This window comes from Podarcis vaucheri (genome assembly GCF_965113315.1).
Source record: "Podarcis vaucheri genome assembly, chromosome: 11".
Lineage (NCBI taxonomy): Eukaryota > Metazoa > Chordata > Lepidosauria > Squamata > Lacertidae > Podarcis > Podarcis vaucheri.
The window spans coordinates 49,316,381-49,343,820 of NC_138749.1; the positions used below are offsets into that span (position 1 = coordinate 49,316,381).

Here is a 27,440-nt window from a genome sequence, read left to right on the forward strand (position 1 = left end):
TGACGGTGAGTTTGGGGTAGCCCAGTGCAAAAATCCTGAGGATCCATGTGGATCCATGCTTTGTAACCACGTTTTAAGTGGGGAGGGAAGGGAAAGCACTCAAGGGACAAGGAACACGCGTGGGTTGGGTGGAGAAGGATGCTATTCATAATGCAGAAGAGGGGTACAAGAGGAGAAGGCTCCTCTCCTCTCCTGCTTTGCTGTCTCAAAGCGAGCCATGGAGGAGGGAAGGAAGGGGAACAATGGATCCTCTGCTCATGACTGCAGCAGATCCCCCGCCATCCGTAGGCATTCACTCCATAACACGCACAGACATTTCCCCTTACTTTCTAGGAGGAAAAAAGTGAGTGTTATGGTGCAAAAAATACGGTAAGTGGTTTGCCAGGACCCTCAGCAATTTTCAAGTGGTCCATGGGACTTGGGGAAGTTTTGGGACCCACTGCACCAGAAGAACTGCCAGCTCATGCACACTGAGAATCAGAGTGATCCTGTCTCTCTCTGCTTCTCCCTTTATGAGTGTTACTGGATGCAACATTAAGTACAAAAGAAAGCTCATTGTCTGCGAGACAATGCAACCAGAGCATGTTTTATGCTATACAGAGCTCAAAGGGGGACACAGCAAATGGAAGAGTGAGGTATGCAAATATATGCTTGTCACAAAGGCATCTATCTAGGCAATTTTGTACAGAACTCTGCAGTTGCAATAACACTACAAAATAATGTATGTGTTGTGCCTAAAATGTTGCACATTATCGCCATGTATTCTGCATTTACTGGAGATTTCAGTTTTTTGTTCATTGTGCGCTTTTCTTGCACACTTTCCCATGGGCCAGTTTTGAAAGTTGCATGCATTCCATTCACTTCAATGGCAAACACAACTGGCACACAAAAAATGCAAATTTCACAAATGCACATTGCAGTATAGAGACTGCTGTGCAGAGGCTGGCTCTGATTTGGTGTACTAAGCACTAAAGTGAGCAGACGCGCTGTCCAGAAAAAGCCAATTTACAAAGCAGGATGTTGCACAAGCCGATTTTTCAATAGCAACGCACTGGGAAAGTGCAGGGTGTGCAGTATCTTGCCTTTATGAGAGAGCCAGACCTGATCCTTCAACAAGATAACGTAACAAGCATTGCCATTAAAGTTCAGCAACCAGATGTCTGCATCTTGGTGGCAGGGATGGAGAGCTAACCCATCAGAACAATAAAACATTTGAACAGAACATAAACTCTAATGAACTGAAACACATCTGGGGCACAAATCCATCCCCTCCCACATGCAACAGGATCATAAATAGTCAGGGTCTTGGAGAACATTAGGCTGCTGAAAAAAGGACATATCTCTTGCTCCTAGGTCGAGATATTAAAGGCAGACCCTCCAAGTGTCCCAATATCCCAGGGACAGTGCCAGATTGACAGAAGCCGTCCCACTTTTCCTTAGGACTTCCCTATTTTCATCAGAGAAGTGTTAGAGGGTATGGTAGGACATCCCTATTCTCACTGGAGAAATGTTGGAGGTCCTGTAAACCTGAAGGAGCGTCTCCACCCCCATCGTTCAGCCCGGACACTGGTTAACCCCCTTCACTTTATGGTTTTGATCCAAAATGGCCTCCTTGCAGTTGCTTTTCATGGGGCAATACATTCACACGCCACTGATGCAACACTGAAGAAAGGAAATAACTGACTGCTACACAAGGCCATGTTCCCCCTCCCTCAAGTCTTTTTCTGGTATCCTTATTCACTTTGCTTTCTTCATAGATACATTTCAGCTGAAATTGCTGCTCCATTATCTTTTCGCGGACAAATTCTGTAGCATTATATTCCATGTAATAAATAAGCTCTACTATTCTAACCAAAAGCTCAAAGAACAGCAATCATATAATTAAGGGAGAATGCTATAGAAATTCAAAAGGCCTTTGGAGTGGCGCTGAAAGAAGTTCATAGGAATCCACTGAAAGAAAACTGCCTGTACCGGTTCTGCGTCAAATGGTTCATTGCCCAGCAATAAAAGCTGCTTCTCAAAGTGTCAACGCAACTTTTGGGGATATGTGTTGAAATTTAAAAGCATTCCAGGTAACTGAATAGCAAGTTGCAAACACCTAGCTTGATGCTTTAGGCATGACCAAGGTTTGGAACACAAGCAATGGCCTCCTGCTTGAACAACGGACCAGCAAACCATAGCAATTCCTTTTGAAAGTCCCCTTTGTTTTGACAGTGCAGAACTACTTTGCATGGGGAAAGGCTGCTTGAGAGATTCAACCCCCCAAGTCCCCTTGGGATACGCAAAAGCAGTGACAAAGGTCTTTGGTTCGCTGCATGCATTATGTACTTCAGCTGATGCTACTTGGCTTATGCAACCACTCAGTTGGGTATGGCTGCCGCTGCAAAGTTGGACTGTTACCTGCCATTTTTATCAGTACAATGGAGTCTCGGTTTTCAAACGTAATCCATTCCGGAAGACCATTCGACTTCTGAAACGTTCGAAAATCAAGGAGCAATGGGCGGTTGGCAAAATCCATTGAGAAAATTAAAAAACACGCAGTGGAAGCCATTTGACTTCTGAGGCGCATTCAAAAATGGAAGCAATTATGTCCGGGTTTTTGGTGTTTGGCTTCCCAAGCCTTTGGCTTCTGAGACACTCGAAAACCGAGGTCCCACTGTACTGGGAGAGTGTGGGGACTGACCAGATAGAGTTGGTGGTTGTTTTCACAGATGAAAACTCATTGCTCTTCCCCAGATGGAAGATCAACAATTGGATCTCCTCCTCTTTGTTTTGGAAACTTAAAAGCAGCAGGTGGGATTGGATCAGAACGGTATCGCTGGTGGAATTATTTAACTCATCTTTTCCCCCATACCATTTTTAAAGCAAAATTTTGCCTCCCCAGCAGCTATTAGTCCTTCTGGGAGTGGGGGAATGAGAGGTATCGAACAGGCTTAAGTAAACAAATGGCAGAATGAGGGAAAGTAATAATAGCTGTATCCGCCCCCCTCCCCCGAGTCACATAAGTGAATGAAATCTGGAGGCAGAAGACCCCCTCCTGTAAGTGGATTATCCCAGTCAAATTCAAGGCAGATCCATTCAGGGGTTTCCACGCAAGGAACTTTTAATGTGCATGTTTGTTATAAAGTCTCTGCTTTTTATCTTCTGCCAGATACATATTGCAGGCAAGAGACCTTCTGAGGGGATGAAACCAGAAAAAGTTCAGACGATGAGGTGCAGCAGTTCTCCTCGCAAGGTATTTTGGTGTGGAAAAACAGAAATAACACCTCTTCCCCTCCAGTTTTTTTCCTCCTTTGAGGGAGGGGAGGGGGCAATCTGTTTAAAAACTGGGGACATGAAGAAGGTGTGCCTGAGTAAGAAATCTGTCAAAGCTCAGGCAAGTTGATCCAGGAGCTATCACGTCAGGTGAATTTTAAAAGTGGAAAAAAATCCGCCCCCCTTCCTGGAGTACCATCCTTGAAGGAAAAAACAGAGGGATATGGCCATGTCATGGAGCATCTGCCATGGAGGCACTGGACTAGATGACATTTGGGGTCCTTTCCCTTCTATGATTCTATCTGTTTGATATGTTTTTGTGGAAATAAGGCAACAGAGCTACATGGAAGATTGGGGATGCCCTGATCTGATTCAACAAGCTCCATTATGTGATCCAATTCAGGACACTGAGGATCACCCCCAATCATCTCAGGGTACATATAGCTGATACACATTTTTGTAGAAACCACCATCTTATTTTTGGGTAGACTAATCCGGTTCTAAATTGGGGGGGGAGACTACCCAAATCTGACATCAGTGTGGTGCTAGTTTTCAAAGAATCCTAGTAGCTCTTAGCTCCCTTCCAGAATTACTGCTCCCAAGCTCTAAGCTAAGGACCCAAGTGGTGATAGTCAGGCCAGTGGGGGCCATCTCCCCTCCCTCACCCAGGGCTTTTTTCAGCCTGAACCCAGTTCTGGCACATCTCAGATGGGCACCATTCTCATTACAAGAGGACAAGGGAGGCTTTCATGGTGAGTTCTGGCACCCCTTTTTCTAGAAAGAGTGCACTTGAAATGCCCTTCCTCAAATCTCAGTTAAGAGTTCAATATGTGAACATTAGAAGGAGCGCTTAAGCCATGGGTAGGCAAACTAAGGCCTGGGGGCCGGAACTGGCCCAATCACCTTCTCAATCCGGCCCACAGACAGTTTGGGAATCAGCGTGTTTATATATGAGTAGAATGTGTCCTTTTAGTTAAAATGCATCTCTGGGTTATTTGTGGGGCATAGGAATTTGATCATTCCCCTTCCCCCCCACAAATATAGTCCAGCCCACCACAAGGTCTGAGGGACAGTGGACTGCCCCCCCCTGCCTTAAGCCCAAGGATCTGTAAATCAACAGTGCGACACCAGAAAGTACAAAAACAGCATTATTTTTTTTAATTCTGATTGCCAAATTATTTAAGGCAGGTATAAAAATGAAAGCATTCAATATACATTTTACATAAAATAAACTAGATTACAGCATAAAACAAGTAACCAGGCAATGGCATTAAAGTCTCTCTTCTAAAACGGGATAATTGTAAACATTAAAAAAAAGACTGCAGGACTATTCAAGTAATAGAACAATCACAGACGTCTTCTGGTATGCAGGCTATTGGGTTATTTGCCATTCAAGATTATAAAAAGGACATTTCATTATTCACAGGTGCTCATTATTTCCCCATTTAAAATCCTGTACATTATGTACAACACAGTTTTTGTGGTACTGGCAACCCCATGCCTTCCGAATGTATATTCTTCACAATACACAATTACAATGAGACAGTTAATACAGTAACATTTTACACTGATGCATCTTAATAGGAGATACCAAATAGACATCTAAATTGTACCAAAGTGTCGTCGTCACAGTTAACCTCGATTGAGGGTTGTGGGCAATAGTAGAAGGGTATGCAAGGTTCAGGCACACAGATACGCAACGTTAGTTATTTACAATTAAAAAAGCCAAAGGAAGGAAAAGAAGAAACAAACAACCTTTTTGTGGTTAACGTTTTCCAAACAAGACAACACACTTCTTTTCATTTACTTTGTGGTTTACAACTTAGCAGCAGGCTCTCTGTGTGAGCCTGATTACCGATACAAAAAGTAAAGAATATATTTATATATATATATATATTTATATATATATTTATATTTATATAAGCATATATATATAAAAAACAGAAGTCTAAATACAGCAACATTTGTTACTCTGTGATAAAAATCTGCAATTTACAAAAATGAAATGACTGGTTTTTGCCTGCCATTAAGGCATTTCAAATTAACACCATGGAACTGATGTCTGTAATAAAGCGCTTTTTCTTCTTCATGTGATCCAGTCACATGACGATGCACATTTCCAAAATTATCATTCTCTGAAAAAGAAAAGAAAGGCAGGGATTATTTCAGAACAATGCAGTCTCATTAATTTATGCCAACAACCTCAGTAAACGAGAGCAGGGGAGGGTCGCGAATTATGCTATAGCAGCACTGGAAAGTCTGGGTCATTAAAAGCTGCACCGAATTAACTTGCATTTAATTATATATAAGGTTTCCATTTCCTTTGAAAGGTTGAAAAGTAATCCTATTTAAAAGCAGATAAATAATTTACAAAGAAATGCACGTCACATGCTATGTGCTATGAGAAAGTGCTGCTCCTAGTTTTCTACTAACACATAACACACAAATATCAGAAGACATCAGAAAGAGATGCACATTTGGTTTAAAGAGGGTGCACGCGCACGCGCACGCACACACACAAAAAAATAGTCTGCAAATTCTAAATGACTTGCTTTGACATGATGGGCAATATACCATATTGGTCTGAATATAAGCTGATCCCTTAAAATTGGGTTACAGACTGAAAATTGCTGTGGTTGGTAGAATTGTATATCTGAGCCAATTTAAGCCTTTGATCTTGCAAGCCCGCAAAAGTTACTGTACAATCGCAAATCGCTATTCAATTGCTACAATTCCAAATCGGCAATAGAACTTTTTTTTTTGTTCCGTTTTGCCGTATGTCTGTTCCAGCAGCGATACCGTAAAAGCCCATTTGTGTAAGGTCGCGGATTTAAGCCGCACTTTTAACTTTCCACGGTCGGAATTTGGGGGGGGGGGGGAAAGTGCGGCTTGTATTCGGGCCAATGCGGTATGTACACATATTTAAAGGGAACATAGTCTGGTTCAGCGATCATTTATCTACGCGACGGAATCAGCTCCACGTAAAACGTTATCGTGAGTAGAGTAACGCTGCTATTAACCAAAGAAAGCACCTGCCCATTCAGAAGTCTATGTAGACCTCCACCCTCAAAAGACTGTGGTTCGCTTCCCCTCCTCCCTATTTAAGATGCCTGTTACGAGTATAATTTCGAGGTTTACAGGATATTTACCTCCGTTGTGCAGGAAACATACCAGATGCAGAAGCCTGAGCCGCGACCTGCTGAGTGGCGACAAGGGCAGCAGAGGTCAGCCCTGGAGGAAAAGGTGAAAACAGTGTATCTCAATGGATGGATCTCCTCCACTGGTTTTAACAAGACATGAAATCACAACAGCCCCGCCGTACTCTGTGCAGAAAGCATACATAATAATTGCAGGCAGGCAGAAGGAGGGAAACCTGCCTGCCTCCTTTAGCCAGCATGCCTTCTTCCGATTCCACCTAATAGGCATTTTGTAAGGGGAAGAAGGCATTCCACCTTATTGTATTCTTTTCCAAGTGCTGCACTGCATGGTGCTAAATGGCTTGTATGAATTCCTGAATAGGAAGCTCAGTAGAAATAATAGGCACCGGGAAACAACAAGAATCAAAAGTCACAGTGAGTTGCGGCGACGGCGTGGTAGCTACTCAGAACATAATACTTTCATAATAGCTATCATTTTAACGTTTTTCCTTTTGAATGCACATAATGTATCCCATAAGGCGTACGGAGCCATTGAATTGCATTTTGAAACAGTCAGGACTTCCAAGAAAGAAAGGAACTGCGAAGGCGCCAAGTGAACATAATGAATTAATGCCATTTGTGCTGCAAACACGACAGTGGCTCTTTTCTGCATAGGGGAAGAATCTCCTTTTAATATTGCTAGACGACAGGGGCAGCGGGGGGGGGGGGAAAGCTCGCTTGTGTAGCTTACTGTGAACCCATCTGCGGCTCCATTAACAGGGAGTCGAGGACTTCTCTAAATAAACACAGTCCTAATTTGGGAGCTGGGAGAATGTTAAGACTGCTATGTCCTTTTCTAATGCGCAAGCATTCCAAAAACATACTTCAGTGGTACAGTATTTGCTGTACAGTATTTGCAGAAGCTCCTAGGTTCAATCTTTGAGATCTCTATGTGCATTAAAAATCTTCATTCTGTATCACACTCTTTATATCGCTTGCACAAGGTAACTGGCAGTAAATGCCCCCCTCCCCAAGCAAAGCAAAACATCCTTTGGCTGTCTCTTCTTAGTTTAATGTAAGTTCATGCTGAAATCTGAAGTACCCATAATGTAACCTTGTACATCAAGGAAAGTGACTTTTTTCCCCCAAATAGTCATGCAAAAAAATTAAAAAATAAGGAAACTTAATTTGCAAGATTATATCCCTCTCCATAAAGGTAAAGGTAAAGATACCCCTGACCATTAGGTCCAGTCGTGGACGACTCTGGGGTTGCAGCGCTCATCTTGCTCTATAGGCCGAGGGAGCCGGTGTTTGTCTACCAGGCAGACAGCTTCCGGGTCATGTGGCCAGCATGACTAAGCCGCTTCTGGCAAACCAGAGCAGTGCACCTTCCCGCCACAGTGGTACCTATTTATCTACCTGCAGTTGATGTGCTTTCGAACTGCTAGGTGGGCAAGAGTTGGGACTCAACAATGGGAGTTCACCCCGTTGCGGGGATTCAAACCGCCAGCCTCCTGATCGGCAAGCCCTAGGCTCTGTAGTTTAGGCCACAGCGCTACCCGCGTCCATGCCTCTCCATAGGCATGTCTTATATTAAAAGCATGGGAAAATGTTGCACTTGCATGTATTGCTAAACCATGGTTTACTGTTATGAGGCCAAGTGCCAGAGAGTCTTAGTGTTGCATATTGCCCCCTCCTCCCCTTGGTTCAGCTTTGGGGAGGCATTCAGAAACCTTTTCTTCCATTTTAGTCCAGTGGCTGCTTCTCCATATATCTAAACCTGAACAAACTGTAGTCAGATTTAACTATAGTCAATGGAAACAATCCAACTTGCACACCACGGGGGACTGAAGCTTGCTTTCATTAATCAGTCTGGATCAGGGCTTCCTAAATTTGGGTCTTCAGCAGCTTTGGGACTACAACTCCCATCATCTTTAGCTGTCAGGACCAGTGTTCAGGGGTGATGGGAATTGTAGTTCAAAATCAGCTGGAGACCCAAGTTTGGAAAACCCTGGTAGATGAACCACATTTTAAGGCTCAGACATAATCTTTAGAATGGAAGCTTCTTAATCTCCTCCTTGCAGTTACACTGGAGGTGGAGAAGGGGACTTTCAGCTTCTGATCTCCTTGCAGTGCACAGTAGGAAAGGGGCTGGAGTGTGGATTGTTGCCATAATACTACACTGTGGTTCAGTGCTACGTGCGATCCAAGTCAGTCAAGTTCAGCCACTTTAATGATTCCAAACAGGAAGGCGCAGCTCACCTTGAAACGGGTCGTATTGACCAGGAATTAGTGGGTAGCCCATTCCGACATGAGTGTGGTGATGGGTATGAAGATGCCGTTGACTAAAAGGGGAATGTCGATCTCGCTCCCTCTCCGCTTCCCTTTCGCGATCAGATGTAGATTTCTCTACAGGCTAGAAACAAAAAGGTACCCAAACAATAAGCGCTTCGCTTGTGGATGCAGAAGATTACATTCTGATGGTTTGCGGGATTCTCTCTGACTCAGCCTGTATCTACATTTCAGCAGATTTCATTTCTCGCTAGGCACGCTGCTGCCTCCCTTGGCCTGGGAGGCTTTTAAAAAACTGCTTTAATTGAAGGTTAGGGTAAGTGGCTTTTGTTTCCGCAATTACAATGCAGCCTGACATATTTAAAAACACACAATTGTTTTACGCTTGGATAGGGAAACTGAAAAAAAAAAAGTTTGGAAGAGAATCCCTTCTGGTATGCGCGTGTATGTTCTAGTTAGCTTAAAGTCTGTGCTGTACCTTGGGAAGGGTAAGTAAAATAATTACCCAGTTCATACAGAAACAATATAAAATTTAAAATTAACCTCCCTGCCTCCTTAACTTTATCTTATTATTAGTTGCAAAATAAGAAGTTACTGTTAAAATGCAACATATAGGGTCTGGGCTGCACATCAACCCCAGAGTTAAAAAACAAACTATGGTTTAATTTGAATGTGCTTTGGTGCACGTTGCTGATAAAGTTATTGTTGTGCTCCTTCCCCCTTCCTGACATGCCAATAGGTAATAAGCCTCACTCTGGCGTGTGGTGCTGGCTGAATCGGGATTTGTTTCTCTCTGAACAAACCAGCTGTCTTAGCTTATTGGAGGAAACTACTCTTAACCTCAGGTTTGACTGTTGTGACAAGGCAGATTCTGGCTTTTTTTCTTGGTGGTGTAGCAACAGCAGAGGTGAGGGAGGAACACAGCAAGGACTTTTCAGCAGGGTATACCAGCATAGAATTATAGAGTTGGAAGAGACCCTGAGGACCATCTAGTCCATGGGTAGGCAAACTAAGGCCCGGGGGCCGGATCCGGCCCAATCGCCTTCTAAATCTGGCCCGCGGATGGTCCGGGAATCAGCATGTTTTTACATGAGTAGAATGTGTCCTTTTATTTAAAATGCACCTCTGGGTTATTTGTGGGGCATAGGAATCTGTTCATTTCCCCCCTCCAAAATATAGTCCAGCCCCCCACAAGGTCTGAGGGACAGTGGACTGGCCCCCTGCTGAAAAAGTTTGCTGACCCCTGAATTCTAGTCCAATCCCCAGCAATGCAGAAATATGCAGCTGTCCCATACGGAGGTCGAACCTGCAACCTTGGCGTTATCGGCACCACATTCCAACCAACTGTGCTCTCCAGGCTTGTTATAGTTTGCTTTTAACAATGTGCAAACTGGGCCCTGGAGCCAACTATCCGTACATCTGAATTTCTACCCAAATCAGTGCATTTTGGGCTATAAAGACGCTTTGCAGAAAACCAGATGATCCATATCCGTCATTTTTTTATTTATAGCAGGAAGTGGTTTAGAAGCATATTTTGGCTTTAGGCAGTATATAACTAAATAAAATAAAATAAAAAGTGGTTTCCCGTTTGCATGGCTACGGTATAATTGACCGGTCAAGGAGGCATCCAACGTCCATGGACATTGTCTCATGCACTTTATTTTATGATACTGCACATGCATACTGGGAACCATGGGCTTCAGTGATGCTTCTAGCAGGGGTTCTGAAGGGGCAGGCTTTTGGGGGTCATATAGGAAGACCCGGTGGGCTTAACAAATAAGGTGCTGGAATTAGTACATATAGAACCCTGCTGAAATCCCAGTCCTGTTTCAGAAGTATACCAACGGTGTGTCCTCTCTTATCCCCAAATCCTGACCATCCCCAAGGTGTACAAATCATAACAAGAGATGTCTTACAGCAGGAGACTTGCTGCGATACTGGTTGGCGTGTTGCTGAAGCAAATCCAGTGCTTTCGATTCAGTGGTAGATTTTACACCGATAGTAGGGCTGGTATTGACTTTTTCCACCTCTTCTCTTCCGGACATCTTTCCATAAACAGGATAATGAAATCCCGGCGACAGATAGGCCCCTGCAGATAAATAATAAATGCCGTATCATGTTACTGTTTACATTTGGGGGCGGGCCACTCCAAATGCATCCTATTCAGATGACCAAAGTTGCACCCGCGCGCTTTGATCTCCCGCCCCGCCCCAGCTAATTCAGCCTAATGAACGGGAGGTTATAAAGAGGGCTGAGCTTAGAGCCATTTCAAACATTTATGGGTCCCTCTTAAGTGAAAGGAATAGGAACTATAATGATTCTGACAGTAAGTGCTTAGGATATTTTTATAGGCAATAAACTATCTGTCAGTGTAATGGCCGCAGCCGAATGACACGGGATGTGGAAACTGTTATCTGGGAATGTTGACAGTTCATAAAAAAGTAACAGCTTGTGTTAAATCTATTTCGCTCCTAGAACTTTGCAAAACAAATGTCATCTGTGAAGCTTCTAATTCTCCTTCGCTGCTAACAGGCACTGTCAAAATAGATAAAGCTATGGCCCAGTTAATGTCTGTCTAGAAGCATTCAGTACACACCTGGGTAGCTGTGCATGAGAACAGGAGACACAGCGCGGTAGGCAGGGTGATTTGGATCATACATCTGGGGGTAAGGGTAAGCGTGCAAGTACTGTATGTACGACTGGTGCTGCGTCATTGGAGAGGAAACCGCCACTCGGGTGCCCCGGGATTCCTTCCAATTCACAGGAGTCTTTCGGTCATCATTTTTGATCTTGTTCTCCTCCAGTGATTGGGAATCGGGACGCTTGATCTCCTTAGGCTCCTCTTTAATGCTGTTTAATGAGACAGGAATGCTGGAGAAGGAGGCTTCCTTGTTAGGTGTTTTTCTGGGGCTATCTTCTTTTAACTTTTTTTCACGTTCCAGCTCCTCCGCTTTCTGCTGATCAAGATATTTTGGCTGATATACATAATGGTGCCATGTTCTCGTGTCTGGGTCCTGATACGGGCAGGGAAGAAAAAAAATGTTCACCATTTATATTGTTAAAGAGGAATCTTCACAGCCACATTAATCTACAAAATGGGGGCAACAGCAACAGAGAAAATGGGAAACTGGCCACAACCCAGAGAGCTGCTTTAGGCCTTTATTTCCCTGAACAGCAGACCCTCAACCATGTCACTTACTGCTTTTGAGATCCCCGTAAGTCACAAAAGCAGTTTGTTGCGCAGTGCAGGGCAGCACTTTTTGAGAAACCAAAGTCCTACCTGCTGTAGCGATAAAACATTTTGAGAATTTTTGAAGCTAACGGGGAAATATAGAAAAAAACTGAAATATATTCAACAATAAATCAAACACTGCTGTAACACTTGAAATGCATTACAGTGGTTCTCAAAATTAATCTGTTCGATTCCCGAAAACCAAGGCGCGGCTTCCGATTGGCTGCAGGAGCTTCCTGCACTCAAGCGGAAGCCGCGTTGGACATTCGGCTTCTGAAAAACGTTCACGAACTGGAACACTCACTTCCAGGTTTGCGGTGTTCGGGAGCTGATTTGTCTGGGATCCAAGCCGTTTGAATACCAAGGTACCACTGTATATGGTACTTGGCAGATACAACTGTATAGTTTGGTATTTTTAAGACATTCATTAATATAATATAATGTGATCCAAGCAATACTTGCAAAGATACCCCATGTTAGAGACTGAGCTGCAAGCCACTGCTCCTTAGATAAGACAAGGATAAAGGTAAAGGTACCCCTGACCGTTTGGTCCAGTTGCGGACGACTCTGGGGTTGCGCTCTCATCTCGCTCTACAGGCCGAGGGAGTCGGCGTTTGTCCACAGACAGCTTCTGGGTCATGTGGCCAGCATGACTAAGCCGCTTCTGGCAAAGCAGAGCAGCGCACGGAAACACCATTTACCTTCCCGCCAGAGTGGTACCTATTTATCTACTTGCACTTTGACGTGCTTTTGAACTGCTAGGTTGGCAGGAACAGGGACCGAGCAACGGGAGCTCACCCCGTCGCGGGGATTCGAACTGCCGACCTTCTGATCGGCAAGCCTGAGAGGCTCTGTGGTTTAGACCACAGCGCCACCCGCGTCCCCAAGACAAGGATACCCGTAAAGATAAGTGAACACATTCTTTTATTTTTATTTTTAAAGAAGGAAGACAACATTTACACAAATGTGCTTCCACAGTAAGTCTCAGTTTCTGCCAGTTGGGAAAAGAAAGTTTAAAATAGAAAGAGTCGACCCTGAAGTAAATACAAGGTTTTATTTGCCGGGCTTAGAACGACTGGCTGGGAATCAAAGATCTGTATGACTGGTTCTGCACACCCAAGAAGGCTTTAAAGCTTTTGCTCTTCGCATAACAGCCACCGCTCTTGCTTCATGGTAACCCTCCTGAACTCTCTTTTTTTAGAGAGAGAAAAGGCTGAGAAAAGAAAACATCCTTATACTGTAACGCAATTAAGGAGCAACGATACATTTGGATGCTCATTTACCTTCCAACAGTATTTCGTCATTACCTTTGCTAACCTGGTGTCTTCCAGACATTCTGGACTACAACTCCAATAGGAGCCAACTCCTAGGGACAGAGGTCCTTTCGCCCTGCCCCCCATAAAATACATGCAAAGCAAGAAGGAAGACCCACGATGGCAAATGGCCCCCTCCAGGTAAGCATGCACAGGGCTGCGGCCTAAACTGATGCCAAAACCCTTTTCACCACCAATTATTAACGGTCTAGGCTTGCCATCGTTTGCATTTCAAAAAGGCTCACCTGTTTAAACCTTGTAGTGGGATCTACTCCAGTCTGTTTCATAGAATCCATAACAGATTTCATTTCCACCGCCTCCTTTATAAGCTGGTGGTTTTCCATTTGCTTCGCTTTGAAGCTATCTGACTGAATCTGTGGCTGATGATTGGGAAGAAGCTGCGATTTGCTTGTCTCCTCCGTTTTATTAGGGACCAATGACCCTATTTTAGAGTTATTTTTACTGGCCTCGGGAGTCGGCGGCGCTTTGGAGATAGTAGCGGAGGGGATGTTTTTCAGCTTATCGTCTTTCCCCAGGTCTTTTAGGGGGAGTTCGTTTTTCCTTTCACACTCTCTCCCAGCAGTTTGGGCCATTTTCTGCTCCGCCAGTCTCTGGTCCTCGTAATATTTCTCGTACTGCTGCCTGTAAGCTGGGTTCGAAGCCATCAAGGACTTTTGGTCCATGTACAGCCCATAGGCATACTGGCCGTAGTAAAGTGACTGGGCAAGTGCAGGATGCCTCTGAGTTATGACCGACTGGTGCTGAGGTTGTAAATTAGTGGGACTGGCTTCGCTTTTCTTGCACTCAGCCGGCTCAGCCTTCTCTTTCTTCTCAGCCTCTTCCTCCGCCTCCTTTTTGATCTTCATTCCCGGTGCGTTATTGCCGTTCCCAGCCGCAGGGGCCCCGACCTGCCCGGAGTGCATGTAACTTGGAGAATAGTATGGATCATAACCGTGGTAATAGGGAGAATGGGGCTCTTTCACTTGGGGCGGCTGCACCGGGGCGGAGGAATGCCCTTTGACAACGCTGTCCTTGTTAGAAATAATATCCGAAGGGGAGCTGGCCTTGGACCTCATCCCCTCCGACCGGCTGTCAGAACCTCCATCGTCGGCCGCGTCCGAGATATCGGAGTAAGCCGGGCTGTTGGTTTTAGCAGCGGCGCCCTCTGCCCCGTTCTGCGTCAGCACATGCAGCGGCGCGATGGAAGACTGTCCGTTCACCAAAGTGCTGCATTCCATCCTGGAGGCACTGCCTATCGAAGGGCTGGGGGCGTTGTCTGTGAAGGTGTAAACCTTATCCGCTTCGGCCTTAATGCTTGCCATCCTGCTCTCTTGGGACTCCGACAGCCCGTTCGCCAGCACCTCATTCTTGCTGAGATGCTCCTTTAAAAAATGCCCTGCGATCTCTTTCCCGGGCCCCTTGGCGTCCTCCAACTTCCCCAGCTTCAGCTCCATTTTGGGGCTCAGGCTCTCTTTGCTCTCTTTGTCCTTCAGCTTCCTCTTCTCTTTCTTCTTCTTGTCCTTGAGTAACGTGAGGGCCGGGTTGACGGTGCTCGGCTCCCCCATGATGGTGGGCTTTGGTTGAATAGGTTTCAGCGGAGGGCTCTTTGGTGTCGCCTGCACAACAGTCGTCGTCAGCGAGGGCAATCCTGGCATCGTGCCGGTAGTGGTGGTTGTAAAGGCTGCCGTTGGTATAGCTATTAACTGAGGCGGGGTTGGAGCTGGAGCTGGGGCAATGGGCCGGGCAGTTTTCAGCTTCGACAGGTTCTTCTCAACTTTGCAGTTGCTGCCTTTCTTGCCTTTTTCTTTCTCTCCCCCATTCTTCTTGTCTATTAGCCCTTCAGCCTCCAGTTTGGGCATCTCGGCCGCCAAACTGCCGTCTGCCACCGAGCAGTTCTCCAACGTCACGGTCATGTTGGAAATGACTGGCAGGCTGTTGAGTTCGCTGTTCAAGCCCCTCTTTTTGCCAGAATTCTTGCCGTTGCTCGCCTGCTCCCTTTTCCCCTTGGGCGTCCCGGGGGTGCTGAGGGGGCAGGGAGACGCGGGTGCTTTCAGCTGATCAAAATGAGAGAAACTGGTGCTTGGCTCGTTGCATTCCAGTGCCACGTTGCTGAGTGCCTCCTCGCAGTCGGAGATTTTGTCTTCGCTGTCAGGCTCAAATTCCAGTTTGTTTTCCGGGTCCAAGTGTGCATGAGCTTGGTGGTACCTCAACCCATTTATGTGCTTGTATTTTTTGTTGCAGTTGGGATGGGGGCAATCAATCAAAACCGGAGAAGAGCAGCCTTGGTCCAAAAAAGCAGTCTCTGGCTTGCCCTGGGGAGTGGTGGGAGTGCTTCTAGAATTGGTACGGACACGCTTCCCAGATTTATTGTCCTCTGAGCTGGAGTTCAAATCCAGCTCCATGGGTGGCTTATTTTTCCTTTTATTGGTGGACAAGGGGCTGACTTTGACATCCTCTATGGCACAATTTGGGGGTGTCCTGCGGCCACTCGAATTAAGGCTGCCCCTCCTTCCTTTTCCATTGGCACCACCTCTGTTCTTGCCCTGCAGTCCCCTGGACTCTGTGAAGCTAACATCCGCCCCCGGCGCAGTCGCCGCCGCTGCGGACCGCGCTCGCTTCCCCCGTCCCCGGCCTCCTCGCATTTCCAGGTCGCTTGTTGGCGATTCACAAAACCTGCGTAAATAAAACGAGATGTCAGAATTGAGTGGACATAAGAGGGAAGGGCAAAACAGACTCAGATCATCGTAAACAATGGACTACTAAGCGCATTATCAAATCAGCATGCAGGCCAAAAAACCCCACCCTTAGTAGTCCTTAGAAAGAAAAGAAATCTTAACGAGATTGTCTTTAAAAGAAAGGTAAAGGAACAAGCTGCGCACGTCTGGGGGGTGATTTTAATTATGTACATTTATACTCTGCTTCTTGGCCAGAAAAAGAGAAAGCCCCATTGACAATAAAACAAGACTAAAATGCAAAAAGCATAATGAAATCAAGAAACAAATAACCAGTCAGAACAATGTAATGGAGCATAAAAAGTCAGCCCTAATAAAAGTTAGGGGTCCTAAGGGGCGTGTGCATTGCAGGGGGTTGTCCTAGATGACCCTTGCAATCCCTCCTAACCATATACAGTGGTACCTCGGGTTACATACCCTTCAGGTTACATACGCTTCAGGTTACATACACTTCAGGTTACAGACTCTGCTAACCCAGAAATAGTACCTCGGGTTAAGAATTTTGCTTCAGGATGAGAACAGAAATCGTGCTCCAGCGGCGTGGCGGCAGCAGGAGAACCCATTAGCTAAAGTGGTGCTTCAGGATAGGAACAGTTTCAGGTTAAGAACACACCTCTGGAACGAATTAAGTATGTAACCAGAGGTACCACTGTAACTCTCTGAACAGCAAGCAAGGCATTGGAGAAGGCCCTCTTGCTGGTTGCCACCCAAGACATCCCAGAAGGTAGGGTACCTACACCAGGTCCTGTCCTACAGTTCTTAAGGTGCAAGAGGAAGTCCTTTAGTATTATCCTTGATTCGATGCCAGAATAAGTTTCCCCTCAATACCTACATTCTGCTGCCTAACAGAGAATTTGTGTTTCTTGTGTATGGTTTCAGTTACACGGAATTGTTTTTTAATTAATCTCTGCCCAGTTTTCATGCCAGATATTGGAGGGGAAAGCAGAGAAAAAACAGACTCAGCGTGTCTCCTTACCTAGGAGGAGCCCAGTCGTGTTTTGTGCAATCAAGCAGCGTTCCAACGTATGTTTTATTCCTCCATGTAACATTTACTACTAGGACACCTGCGGACGAGAGAGGGAAACAAAAATGATCACAGTCAGAACAACATCTTTTTGAACCTTGCTTAAAAATGGGGAAAGGGGTGGGGTGGGCAGAGAGCAGCATTTCTTACTTGATTTGAAAGGCTGCGGTTTACAAGATTCCTCTTTTTTTTATTATTTCAGTGACCTCCAATTAAAACCCACAGGAGTGTCTCTGTGTGTGCATGTGCGTGCAAAAGGCTCAGAAAGAGAATAATCAAGATACAGCTGTGAGGAGGAAATGGTTTTTGCTACGTCCTGCTGTAAAAAGGCCACAGTCACCTCTTAATTTTGCTATTATTGCACATAATTGCTTTTGTTTGGCTTTCAGCTTGCATAAATGGAGCGCCAGTAGCTAGTGCTTGGAGCAGGAGGTGGCTGGTGAAGAATCTGCTTTGTCTTCAAAAAATACGTTGACTTTATTTATTTGAAATAACACACTACAATGTAGCATTAAATACAGACAAGCTCTATGTATTATTTAGAAGCTGATACTGGGCGCCGTTCATTCATCTTAACCACAGCCTAAACCCCCCCAAAATAAGAACATATGGGTGTGTTTTTTTAAGCGTTGTGCCTTTCTAAAGCTTCATATGTTCTTTTTATAGGGAAAAGACACAAACTGAAAATCTGAGGGCTAATAAATCCTCTTCTGCAGTCATTAAGCAGAAAAGGGGGAGGGATTGGGTTTTTCTCCAGCACCAATCACACAAATAAAGACGATTTAGAAGAACTGTGATAGTGAAGGATGACACCATTAATTCATTAGATATGGTACAGACGTACACATAACAGTCATTTCTGTTTTCAGAGCATTAAAACCCGTGATCAAAAAAGCCTGAAGCAACGATACCATTTAGCTGCAAAGAAATTCTTTCTAAATATTTAACACCAATTGCCAACTCTGAATGAGCTTTTTTAACCCCCCTCACAATACACCTTTGTGTCTCCTAGCTCCAATTCCGGCTTTTTTCCACTGGTGAAATAATAAAGTAAATAAATAAATAATGAAACTGTGCCTTGTGTTTCCAGCTTGTCGGCTCACTTTACGTCACCAGTGCGATTTCTAATTTTGCATTCAACCTTTCCCCAGACTCCTACACCAATGTAAAGAAAACATGTAACCTGCAACTTATTTCCTCAGGGCCCTTTTAACAGCAGGAAAGTATTTTGAAATGCTATTAGCTAAAGTACTAGGGAAGAAGGGATTTCCTTTAAGTATTTCCAACAGCGTATCAAGGAGGGGGGGAAAGATGGTTCCCTGCATGGTTTTAGCTTGTTATTGTTAAACGACGGCAGAGTGTACAAATTCTGACTTCAGTCTATTTAAAAAAATAGAAAAAGCCTAACTCCAGATACATAAGATAAAATCCTTTGCTAAGGTATGACTAACAGCAATTAAAATTAAATGTGTTTCTGTGCTTTGAGGGGTTTTTTCTTTTTGTGCTTTTAGCAAATTTCACAGCTGGGAAAACACATTTCATCCCTACCCTCCCTTTTTTTAAAGCACCCGATAAAACTATAAAAGTGGTCTGTTTTTCTCATCATTTGCTCTCTAGGGCACCGCGTGGGGTGTCAGAGACCTTTCCAACTGCTTAAAATTCTCCAGCATGTCATCTATATTTACAGCACTGGAATATATTTGTATTGCCAGAAGGTTAGCGCTTTTTCAGCTTCAGATGCAATAGGCTGAATCACTTTGTTCCCGAAGTCTCTGATGTAGCACAAATGTATAATTAAAATTGCTTGAAAGGGAAACATGAAAGAAACAACAAGCCCTCCATTCTTGGAGTAATAAAATTAAAAACAGGAAAAGTCTGCACAGACACTTAACATTTGTCTGCAGTGAAAGGCTTTTGTTATTGCCTTCCCCTAAGGGCTTCATATTTCCAGCAAACGCCGGCTCTGGATTGGCCGGCCCGCACTGGGAACGCTGCCGCCTGATTGGCTGGGCTGAGCACTGCAGCACAGGCCACAAAAAGGCGAGATTCAAAGGGAAATAGTGATGTAACACGAGAGTCCTTGCAAGGAGCAGCAGGGCGAGGGGGATGGGAAGGAAAGGGAGGGAGAGAGAGAGCCAGGGATGCTGAGCGGCTTTGATTCCTGCTTCTGTACTCATGCTCTGGTTTGTTTGCTCTAACTAGGCTTGTCAACATGATGAAAGGTTGCTGCCTGCTAAACTGCTCTGCGTCCATATACACAAGCAAATGAAGAGAGCATGCAAGCTGCTCTTCAGATCACACAAGGAGAAAGCCAAAAATAAGGGCGCTTGCAAAATGGAGCAAGGAGACATTAAGCTGATGTAAACAAAACCTGCTCCTTTTCCCTTATGGGGTATGCAAAAACCCGTGGGCTCCCTATCGATAGGAGAAAATAACATAGACCAATCAGAGAATATTGAGAAGCAAAGCAACTAGGAGGCCTGATCTTTATTCAACTGTTGCAACAGGGTCCTCACTCACCACACGCAGGAGGGAGGAGGGACCCAGAACCACAGTGTCATTTGCACATAAGGTGTGCAAGCCCTTATATAGACTTTGGAAATTGCCCACCCTGTAGCTCAAGACCAGCCCCAAAAACATCATACATACATCACAGAAGTAGGCGGTCTACAGCGGAAATCCTGTCTGCCAGGACACCTGACAATGGCCAGTGATTGCTTACTTGGATAGCCCAGCCATTCTTTTGTATGGTAAACACTTTAACTCCTGAATCCAGGTCACAGGCTCACCCTATTCATACACAAAGGTGCCCTAAAGACAGCTAAGGAAAAGATAAATGGAGAGGCTTTCCCATTTCCTTCCTCCTTGCAGAGAAACATTTGAAGTCAATTTGGGAGAGTCAAAATGGTTTCAGGACTGTTCTCCTGTGCTATTATAGACACTTGGTTTACAAACTTATGTATGTGTTTGCCTTGTAAATCTATGAACATTTAATTTGTATATTTGGGACCTTAAATTCTTATAACAGCGCAAAGCAGGGAACAGCCTGGTCAACGGCGGTTAAACGAAAGCCAAGTCTGAAATCAGCGAGTTATTCAAATCTATGGCAGCTATTTCTGGACGCGGTTAGCAAAGGCCGGGTAATTTTACACCCTGAATATGTGCAGCTTCACCAAGGAAACAGATATTACGCTGACCGTAATGGTTAATGAACGGTTTTGTGGATGTGGAACACCACCTAACATGGAGATGGGTCAAGGAACGATCTAGCCCTCTACTGCAAATGTGATATGCCAGCAGCTCTCTGCAGTCCCTCCAGGCTTATTTAGTGCCCTTAACTGGGTAAGTCGAGGCTCAATGCTCAGAACTGCACTCTGGCAAGGAGCCTTTGCTCAGAAGAGCAGAATGGGCAGCACAGTTGATGCCAGGAACCACAGCTGTGGGGTGTAACTCCATGTAGTTAGTGTGAAATGTTTCAGGGTGGTTTTATGCATGCTAGGGGAATCTTTCATTCCCCGGGACTGAAAGATGGTATTTAACTCTGAGTAGGTTTGCTAAGAAGGGACGCGGGTGGCGCTGTGGGTTAAACCACAGAGCCTAGGACTTGCCGATCAGAAGGCCGGCGGTTCAAATCCCCGCAACGGGGTGAGCTCCCATTGCTCGGTCCCTGCTCCTGCCTACCTAGCAGTTCGAAAGCACGTCAAAATGCAAGTAGATAAATAGGTACCGCTCCAGCGGGAAGGTAAACGGCGACCCCAGATTCTGCAACTCCAGAGTCGGCCACAACTGGACCTAATGGTCAGGGGTCCCTTTACCTTTACCTAGGCTTGCTAAGAGGTATAAGTCTGAATTAGGTAAGTGCTGGAGATGCAAAGAGGTGGAGTGAACGTTCTTTCACATGTGGTAGACTTGTAAAAGGGTAAAAGATTACTGCGAAATGATCCATAATGAATTAGGGCGAAAATGTTTAAAAATACTCCCCGCCCCCAACAGAATCCTTTCTGTTGGGGATAATTCAGACTGAAATTCCCAGGCGTCAGAAAATGTTATTTATGTATGCTACTATTGTGGCCCATGTTTTGTTAGCCCCCAAATGGAAAATGAGCAAGGTCCCAACTAAAGAAGAATGGCAACTTAAGTTGACAGAATATGCACAACTCGAAGACTTAACTTATAGAATAAGAGAACAAGAAGAACATATGTTTAAAGAAGACTGGAAAACGTTTATTGGCTATATGGGAGGAAATTATGTACAGCTGAAAACGCTGGCGGCATTAAGATAAATTCAACAGTGTAAAAAAGTTTTGATGGATGTATTAATGGAATACTGAATGGTATAGTTTTTGCAAAATATGCAGGGATTTATTATATGTAAAATGAACCATGGAAAGAGAGGACAGGAAGTCATTGATATCTTAAGGATGTAAAATGAGTATTCTAAATTGTAAAACAGAAAATTTAATAAAAATTATACAGAGAAAGAAAGAGATTCCCCTCCATGTCTGCTCTCAAAACAGAGTTGCTTCTATATAGTATTTACATGTTGGAAACATTCTCAAGGCCAGTTTACACAATCCAGAAATGTAATATGTCTGGTGGAAAATAGGACATGTGGCTTTCATGTAACAAGGCGATATGTGACATAAACACTAAGTACATAGTCCACAATACGTCATCTTAAAGAAGGAGGAGGAGGAAACTACACAAACTGGAGCTATAGATGCACGACTATATCCACCTCCACACAATATATTTAAAGAACATTGCTTTCCCACAAAGAATCCCGGAAAGAGTACTTTATACCTCAAAAAGCTACAATTTCCAGAAACCTCAACATACAGTGGGTACCTTGGCTTACGAACTTAATCCGTTCCGGAAGTCCGTTCTTAAACTGAGCCGTGCTTTCTCTAATGAGGTCTCCCGCCGCCGGTGCCCTTCCACCGTCAGATTCTGCTCTTAGACTGAGGGAAGGTTCTATTTCCTGTTTTGTGGAGTTTGTAAACCAAATCGTTCTTAAACCGGACTGTTCTTAAACCAAGGTACCACTGTACTAGAGTTATCAGGATTCTGTGGGGGGAGGGGGAGCTGTGTGCTTTAAATGAGCTAAATGTGCTTTAAATGTATGTTGTGGATGTGACTTATATGTGTTTAACGTCCGTGGAAAACATTACCTAGTATGAGTGGTGAGGGTTTTTATGACCACTAGTCCACTACAGGTATTGTATATCATCTCTAGGTGATCAATTATCCGACTATGCACAATTCCCCAGCACAAGCCTCAAAGTCCACCACCACCACCACCTTTTGCCTTGTAAGCATTGAAGCTAAACTTCATTATAGGGCTTGGTATGGTTGTCTTGATAGATATTTGAATTTTTTTCAAAAAGCTTAGTGTATTCCCAAAAGTTAAATTGTTCCCCCACTAATCACAAGGAGAAACATTTTGAAGTGAATGTAAATAAGCACATTAATACAAAGCAGGAACAACAACAACAACAACAAGGTAAAGGGACCCCTGACCATTAGGTCCAGTCTGGTGAACCAAAGCAGCGCACGGAAACGCCGTTTACCTTCCCACCAGAGCGGTACCTATTTATCTACTTGCACTTTGACGTGCTTTCAAACTGCTAGGTTGGCAGGAGCAGGGACCGAGCAACGGGAGCTCACCCCGTTGCAGGGATTCGAACCACCAACCTTCTGATTGGCAAGTCCTAGGCTCTGTGGTTTAACCCACAGCGCCACCCGCGTCCCAGTACAGCATTTAGTAAAGGTAAAGGTAAAGGTACCCCTGCCCGAACGGGCCAGTCTTGACAGACTCTGGGGTTTGTGCGCCCATCTCACATCTATTGGCCGGGGGCCAGCGCTGTCCGGAGACACTTCCGGGTCACGTGGCCAGCGTGACAAAGCTGCATCTGGCGAGCCAGCGCAGCGCACGTAACGCCGTTTACCTTTTACAGCATTTAGTAGGAGGCATTAATAACAGAAGTGCTGGTGTAAACAGACCCTATGTTTTTCTGTTGTTTGTTGCTATAATGGACGGTGTCTCTTTACATATCTGAAATACTCTTCAGGAATGGGGAAAGTAGTTTCATATTTGAGAGAAAAATTTCAATCAACACCAGATTTTGATCTTCAAAGTTCACTTCCACTTGTTTTTGGTGCTTTAAAGGCATGGGGAGCAATTATTTTTCAAGTACCATTCCCCCCCCCTTTATGACTGATTAAAAAACCCTATCCAGGTTTTATTTCAGGAAAATTGCATCTGTAAGAGACACATTCGTTCTTTCATTACATAAAAAAAATAACTAAAATCACAGAAGTACTCGATAGGAGGAACAAAGACAAAGTTGATGAATATTTTCCTTCTGCTTTAGAAGAAAACTGGAGGAGGATTGATTCATTGCCTTATCCACATCTGCTTTCCCCTCTTCAGTCATAGGAATGTTTTCTGAGAGCAAGCAATGAAGTCAGAGTGTTTAATTCAGCAAACCCACCACAGAAATGGGTCAAGCGAATAAACGGCTTCACCAGGAAGCATGCAACTGGAAAGACAACAGCGGTAGATGGAAATGGATATAATGAAAACACAGTCTTGGTTCCCTTCTGCCTTATACGCTCTATGGCTTAAGAAATTTTGGGGTCTTGTTTACTGATAGCTTAACATGGGAGTAAAGAACTTCCCTGCCACAGTTATCAAAATCAGACCCTGGAAACAGAAGACGACTGATCAAGTGTGGAGATCAATGAAAAGATGGGACACCCACCCCCTTTATAATAAAACAAACACGAGAGATGGGTGCTGTAGTTCTTGAGAAAGGAAGCACTTGTCCCTCAAAGCAAAAGCTCTCATATACTGGTGGCGTTAACATTTCCTTCCTCATTTTAAGGAGTTGCAAGAGTTTATGAGGCTCAGAGGATAGATGCTTGCCCTTGACATCAATCTTCCTTTCTCGCGGCTGGTTTTCAGCCCTGTGCCATGATTGAAAAGCCCTCAAATTCCGCCACGCTCCAGAAAGAGAAATTGGGAGGTGGCAACATGCATGTGAACTCTGCTCTCAATGACTCCCAATGAACTCCAAGGGACAAAGTAAATGGATTATAATCTGGGGGCACAGTCTCTTAGCCCAGATATTGGGTTATTGAGCTCCTACACCCCAGTCTCCCAAAGGGCACCCACTTGCTTTCTCTCGCATAATGTGAATAACTAGTCCTAAGTGGGATATAAAGCAAAGCACTTGGGAGACAATTCTCCAGTGGGAGCCTTACTATCATATCTCCTGACACTGGGCAGCCCAAGCACATACAGATCAGTGTTAGAAAGTCAGATGTATAGGTAAAGGTAAAGGTAAAGGGACCCCTGACCATTAGGTCCAGTCGTGACCGACTCTGGGGCTGCAGTGCTCATCTCGCTTTATTGGCCGAGGGAGCCGGCGTACAGCTTCTGGGTCATGTGGCCAGCATGACTAAGCCGCTTCTGGCGAACCAGAGCAGTGCACGGAAATGCCGTTTACCTTCCCGCCGGAGCGGTACCTATTTATCTACTTGCACTTTGACGTGCTTTTGACCTGCTAGGTGGGCAGGAGCAGGGACTGAGCAATGGGAGCTCACCCCGTCACGGGGATTTGAGCCGCCGACCTTCTGATCGGCAAGTCCTAGGCTCTGTGATTTAACCCACAGCGCCACCCGTGTCCCCCACAGATATATAAGCCAGGCGCTAAATGGCACCTTAAACCTGAGTTGCGGTCGCCACAACAGAATGTCTATTCGCCAGGGAATTGGAATAGACCAGGCATGTCCAACTCCCAAGAGACTGCAATCTGCTCCCACATTAAAAAAGCTGACAGTGATCCAATGGATTGACCAGAGTTGTTGAGCTTTTTTTTTTTTGGGGGGGGGAGCCTTCACCAAAGCTGTTGAGGTGTGTGTTTTTTTTGGGGGGGGGTTGACCACAAACGCCCAACGATTGTTCAGTAGACGTGTTGAACATGCCTGGAATAGACGATCCTCGCGGTTCCTTTCAATGCTACAATTCCATGATCTTAACTACATTGCTTGACTGTAGCTTCCTCTGTGGGCATCTTTTCTGTGGGCATCTTTTCTGTGGGCACGTCAAAACCTTTTCATAACATATAAAAAACTGCATGGGCATGAGTTGGCTACCAAGCAGCTGTGATGATGTCACTGACACTACCAAATAGGTGATCATGACAGCCAGATAGCAAGGAAACCCAGCCAGATGGGTGGGGTATAAATAATAATAATAATAATAATAATAATAATAATAATAATAATAATTACTACAGAAGAGCATTGATAGTGCTAGCAGAGGGGGAGGTGGTTTAAGATCTGAACTCAATGTATATCCCAGATGCTCCTAATTATACAAGCACATTTGTAAAATAAAAAATATGTTCAACACAGCATATGGATAAGCTATTGCCACGGGCTGTTCCCCATACTATATAAAGGGATTAGCTGTACTTGTGAAAAGCTTCACACCCAATCACCCATGGCAGAAATATGATGGGGATGTGAAGTATAACCCCATTATCATGAGAGTATGACTCCACTTGGGAAAAACTGCTTCACTTATCTGAGACAAAGCCTTTACATGTTAATTATTATTCTCCATTTACCACATGTATATTCCACCTTAATTCCCCAGGTCTCATATATGATCCTTTCCCTGCATTTTATCATCACAACAACCCTTCCAGGTAGGGTTACTGACCCAAGATCACCCAGTAAACTTCATGTCTGAATACGAATGTGAGCCATGATCTGCCCATCCTACTTCACCCACCGCTCCTAATGATCACACTTCACTGTAGTATAAAACATGCATATCTGATGATAGTATTCACACAGAAATCTGACTTAAAATTACAGGGGGTCTTCTTATAGGAATTAGCTCCCACAATTTTTACATGCCATTCTCACTGTTTCGTGGTATTTCAGAGTAACTGTTTATTAGTTGCAAAATTTTATTCCCTTACGATCCTTGGGAGAAGTCTCCAATACAACGTCAGAAGCCCTATTTTCCAAGGCCATTGCACTGCAGTTGATTTTAGGTAACTAGAATCTTGATGGTAAAAAACAGAAGAGAAAGAGGGCAGTGGGAGGAGGGAGAGAAGAAAATGCCCCAGAGGTGTGCTTAGAATGCACTAGAAACTGGGCTTTTAGGGTTGCAGATACAGCCTGATAGAATAAGTTACCAGCTGAAATCAGACAAGTGCCTAGCATTTTGATATTTAGGTGGCTCTTGAATACATTTTTAATTAAGAAGGCTTTACCTTTAGCGTGATCCAGCCATTTCAAACAATTAAAAAATAACTGTAGAACTGTTTTTATTCCTTTTAGTTTGTGCAGCTTCCAATCTTTTGCACTTGGTAACTTTATAAATATATAAAAAGACTTAAAATCTTCCCCACCTCCTGCCTTGAGGCAGCAGGGCTCAGAAAATGGTGTTGGTAGCTGCACTATGTAATCTCTATTTTCCCCACCCGAAACAATACAATCATTCTGTAAATTAATGTAAACTGAATTACTGTACTCTATATCATCCCCTCATTTAAGGACTGGACTGTCAGCCTATCAGATGTGTATGTAGCAAATGCTAGTAATAGAAATATCTGAAAATACCATATGCTATATGTAAGAGAGGAGGGGGAGTGTACAGTATATTTATTATTATTTTAAAGAGATCTACTGCTATGCTATACATTTGAAAGAATCTCCCTTTAAGCACATCCTGTAATCAAACCATCTGGAACAGAACTGTGATTAGTCAACCTGAATTTTATCTCCAGCGAATAATGTATGGCAGGGGAGCCAAAGAGATAGGGCTGCATTAGTGACAAGCAGTGTAATGGCACACTTTATGCCCTGGTGCACTCTTGCTACAACCGTAAACCTCTGAGACGTGCTGCTGTGGTGTTAATCCTGAAAAACACAGTGAGTTTAAAGATTAAAAGGGCTGAAGGACAAAAATAGCTGGTAGGTAGCGGTGCGTCGCTGACCGTTTCAGCAAAGTTGGCGGGGGTTTGTTTTTGCTAATTGCTCATCCTAAGACTCCTGATCCTATTTCCACACAATTTATACACCGAGGCTTTAAAAATTACGTTTATCTCTTGACAGATGTCCTAGACAAACTGCTTGCCTCGTGCAAAATAATAAGCCCTATAACCTGCGTGATTTGGTACAGATTAATCATAATAGAAAAAGGCTTTCTGAGCCAAGTATAATATGGAGCAAACCCACGCACAAGGAGAATCTGTAGGACATGATGCAGTTACTAATCCGCTGATAGAAAAAAGTAGCATTTGCACATAAAAAAAGATTTATTTCCTGAACCTATTGTGTCTAGCCATCAAGAAGACAGTCTTTTTATCCTTTCTTTCTTTTTTTAAAAAAGAAGAAAATATATACATTAAAAAATCTGAAGATTTCTTTCAA

The 27,440-nt window shown here is 44.2% G+C and overlaps 1 protein-coding gene across 4 annotated transcripts in view; it reads right to left on the reverse strand.

Annotated features, from left to right (window-relative positions):
- Positions 1-5,227: 5,227 nt before the first annotated feature.
- The window catches only part of ZNF608 (zinc finger protein 608), a gene marked incomplete at its 3' end in the record, with an annotated part of 124,605 nt that continues 102,392 nt past the window's right edge, over positions 5,228-27,440 (reverse strand). For 3 of the 4 annotated variants that reach the window (XM_082191535.1, XM_082191536.1, XM_082191538.1), the window contains 7 exons: positions 16,938-17,025; positions 13,475-15,902; positions 11,281-11,698; positions 10,601-10,773; positions 8,655-8,808; positions 6,405-6,486; positions 5,228-5,390 (listed from right to left, as the gene is read on the reverse strand). In XM_082191535.1, the coding sequence (XP_082047661.1) occupies positions 5,384-5,390; positions 6,405-6,486; positions 8,655-8,808; positions 10,601-10,773; positions 11,281-11,698; positions 13,475-15,902; positions 16,938-17,025 (3,350 nt within the window). Of the gene's footprint in view, positions 5,391-6,400; positions 6,487-8,654; positions 8,809-10,600; positions 10,774-11,280; positions 11,699-13,474; positions 15,903-16,937; positions 17,026-27,440 lie in introns of those variants that run through there. The other variant, XM_082191537.1, reaches the window with a different exon arrangement.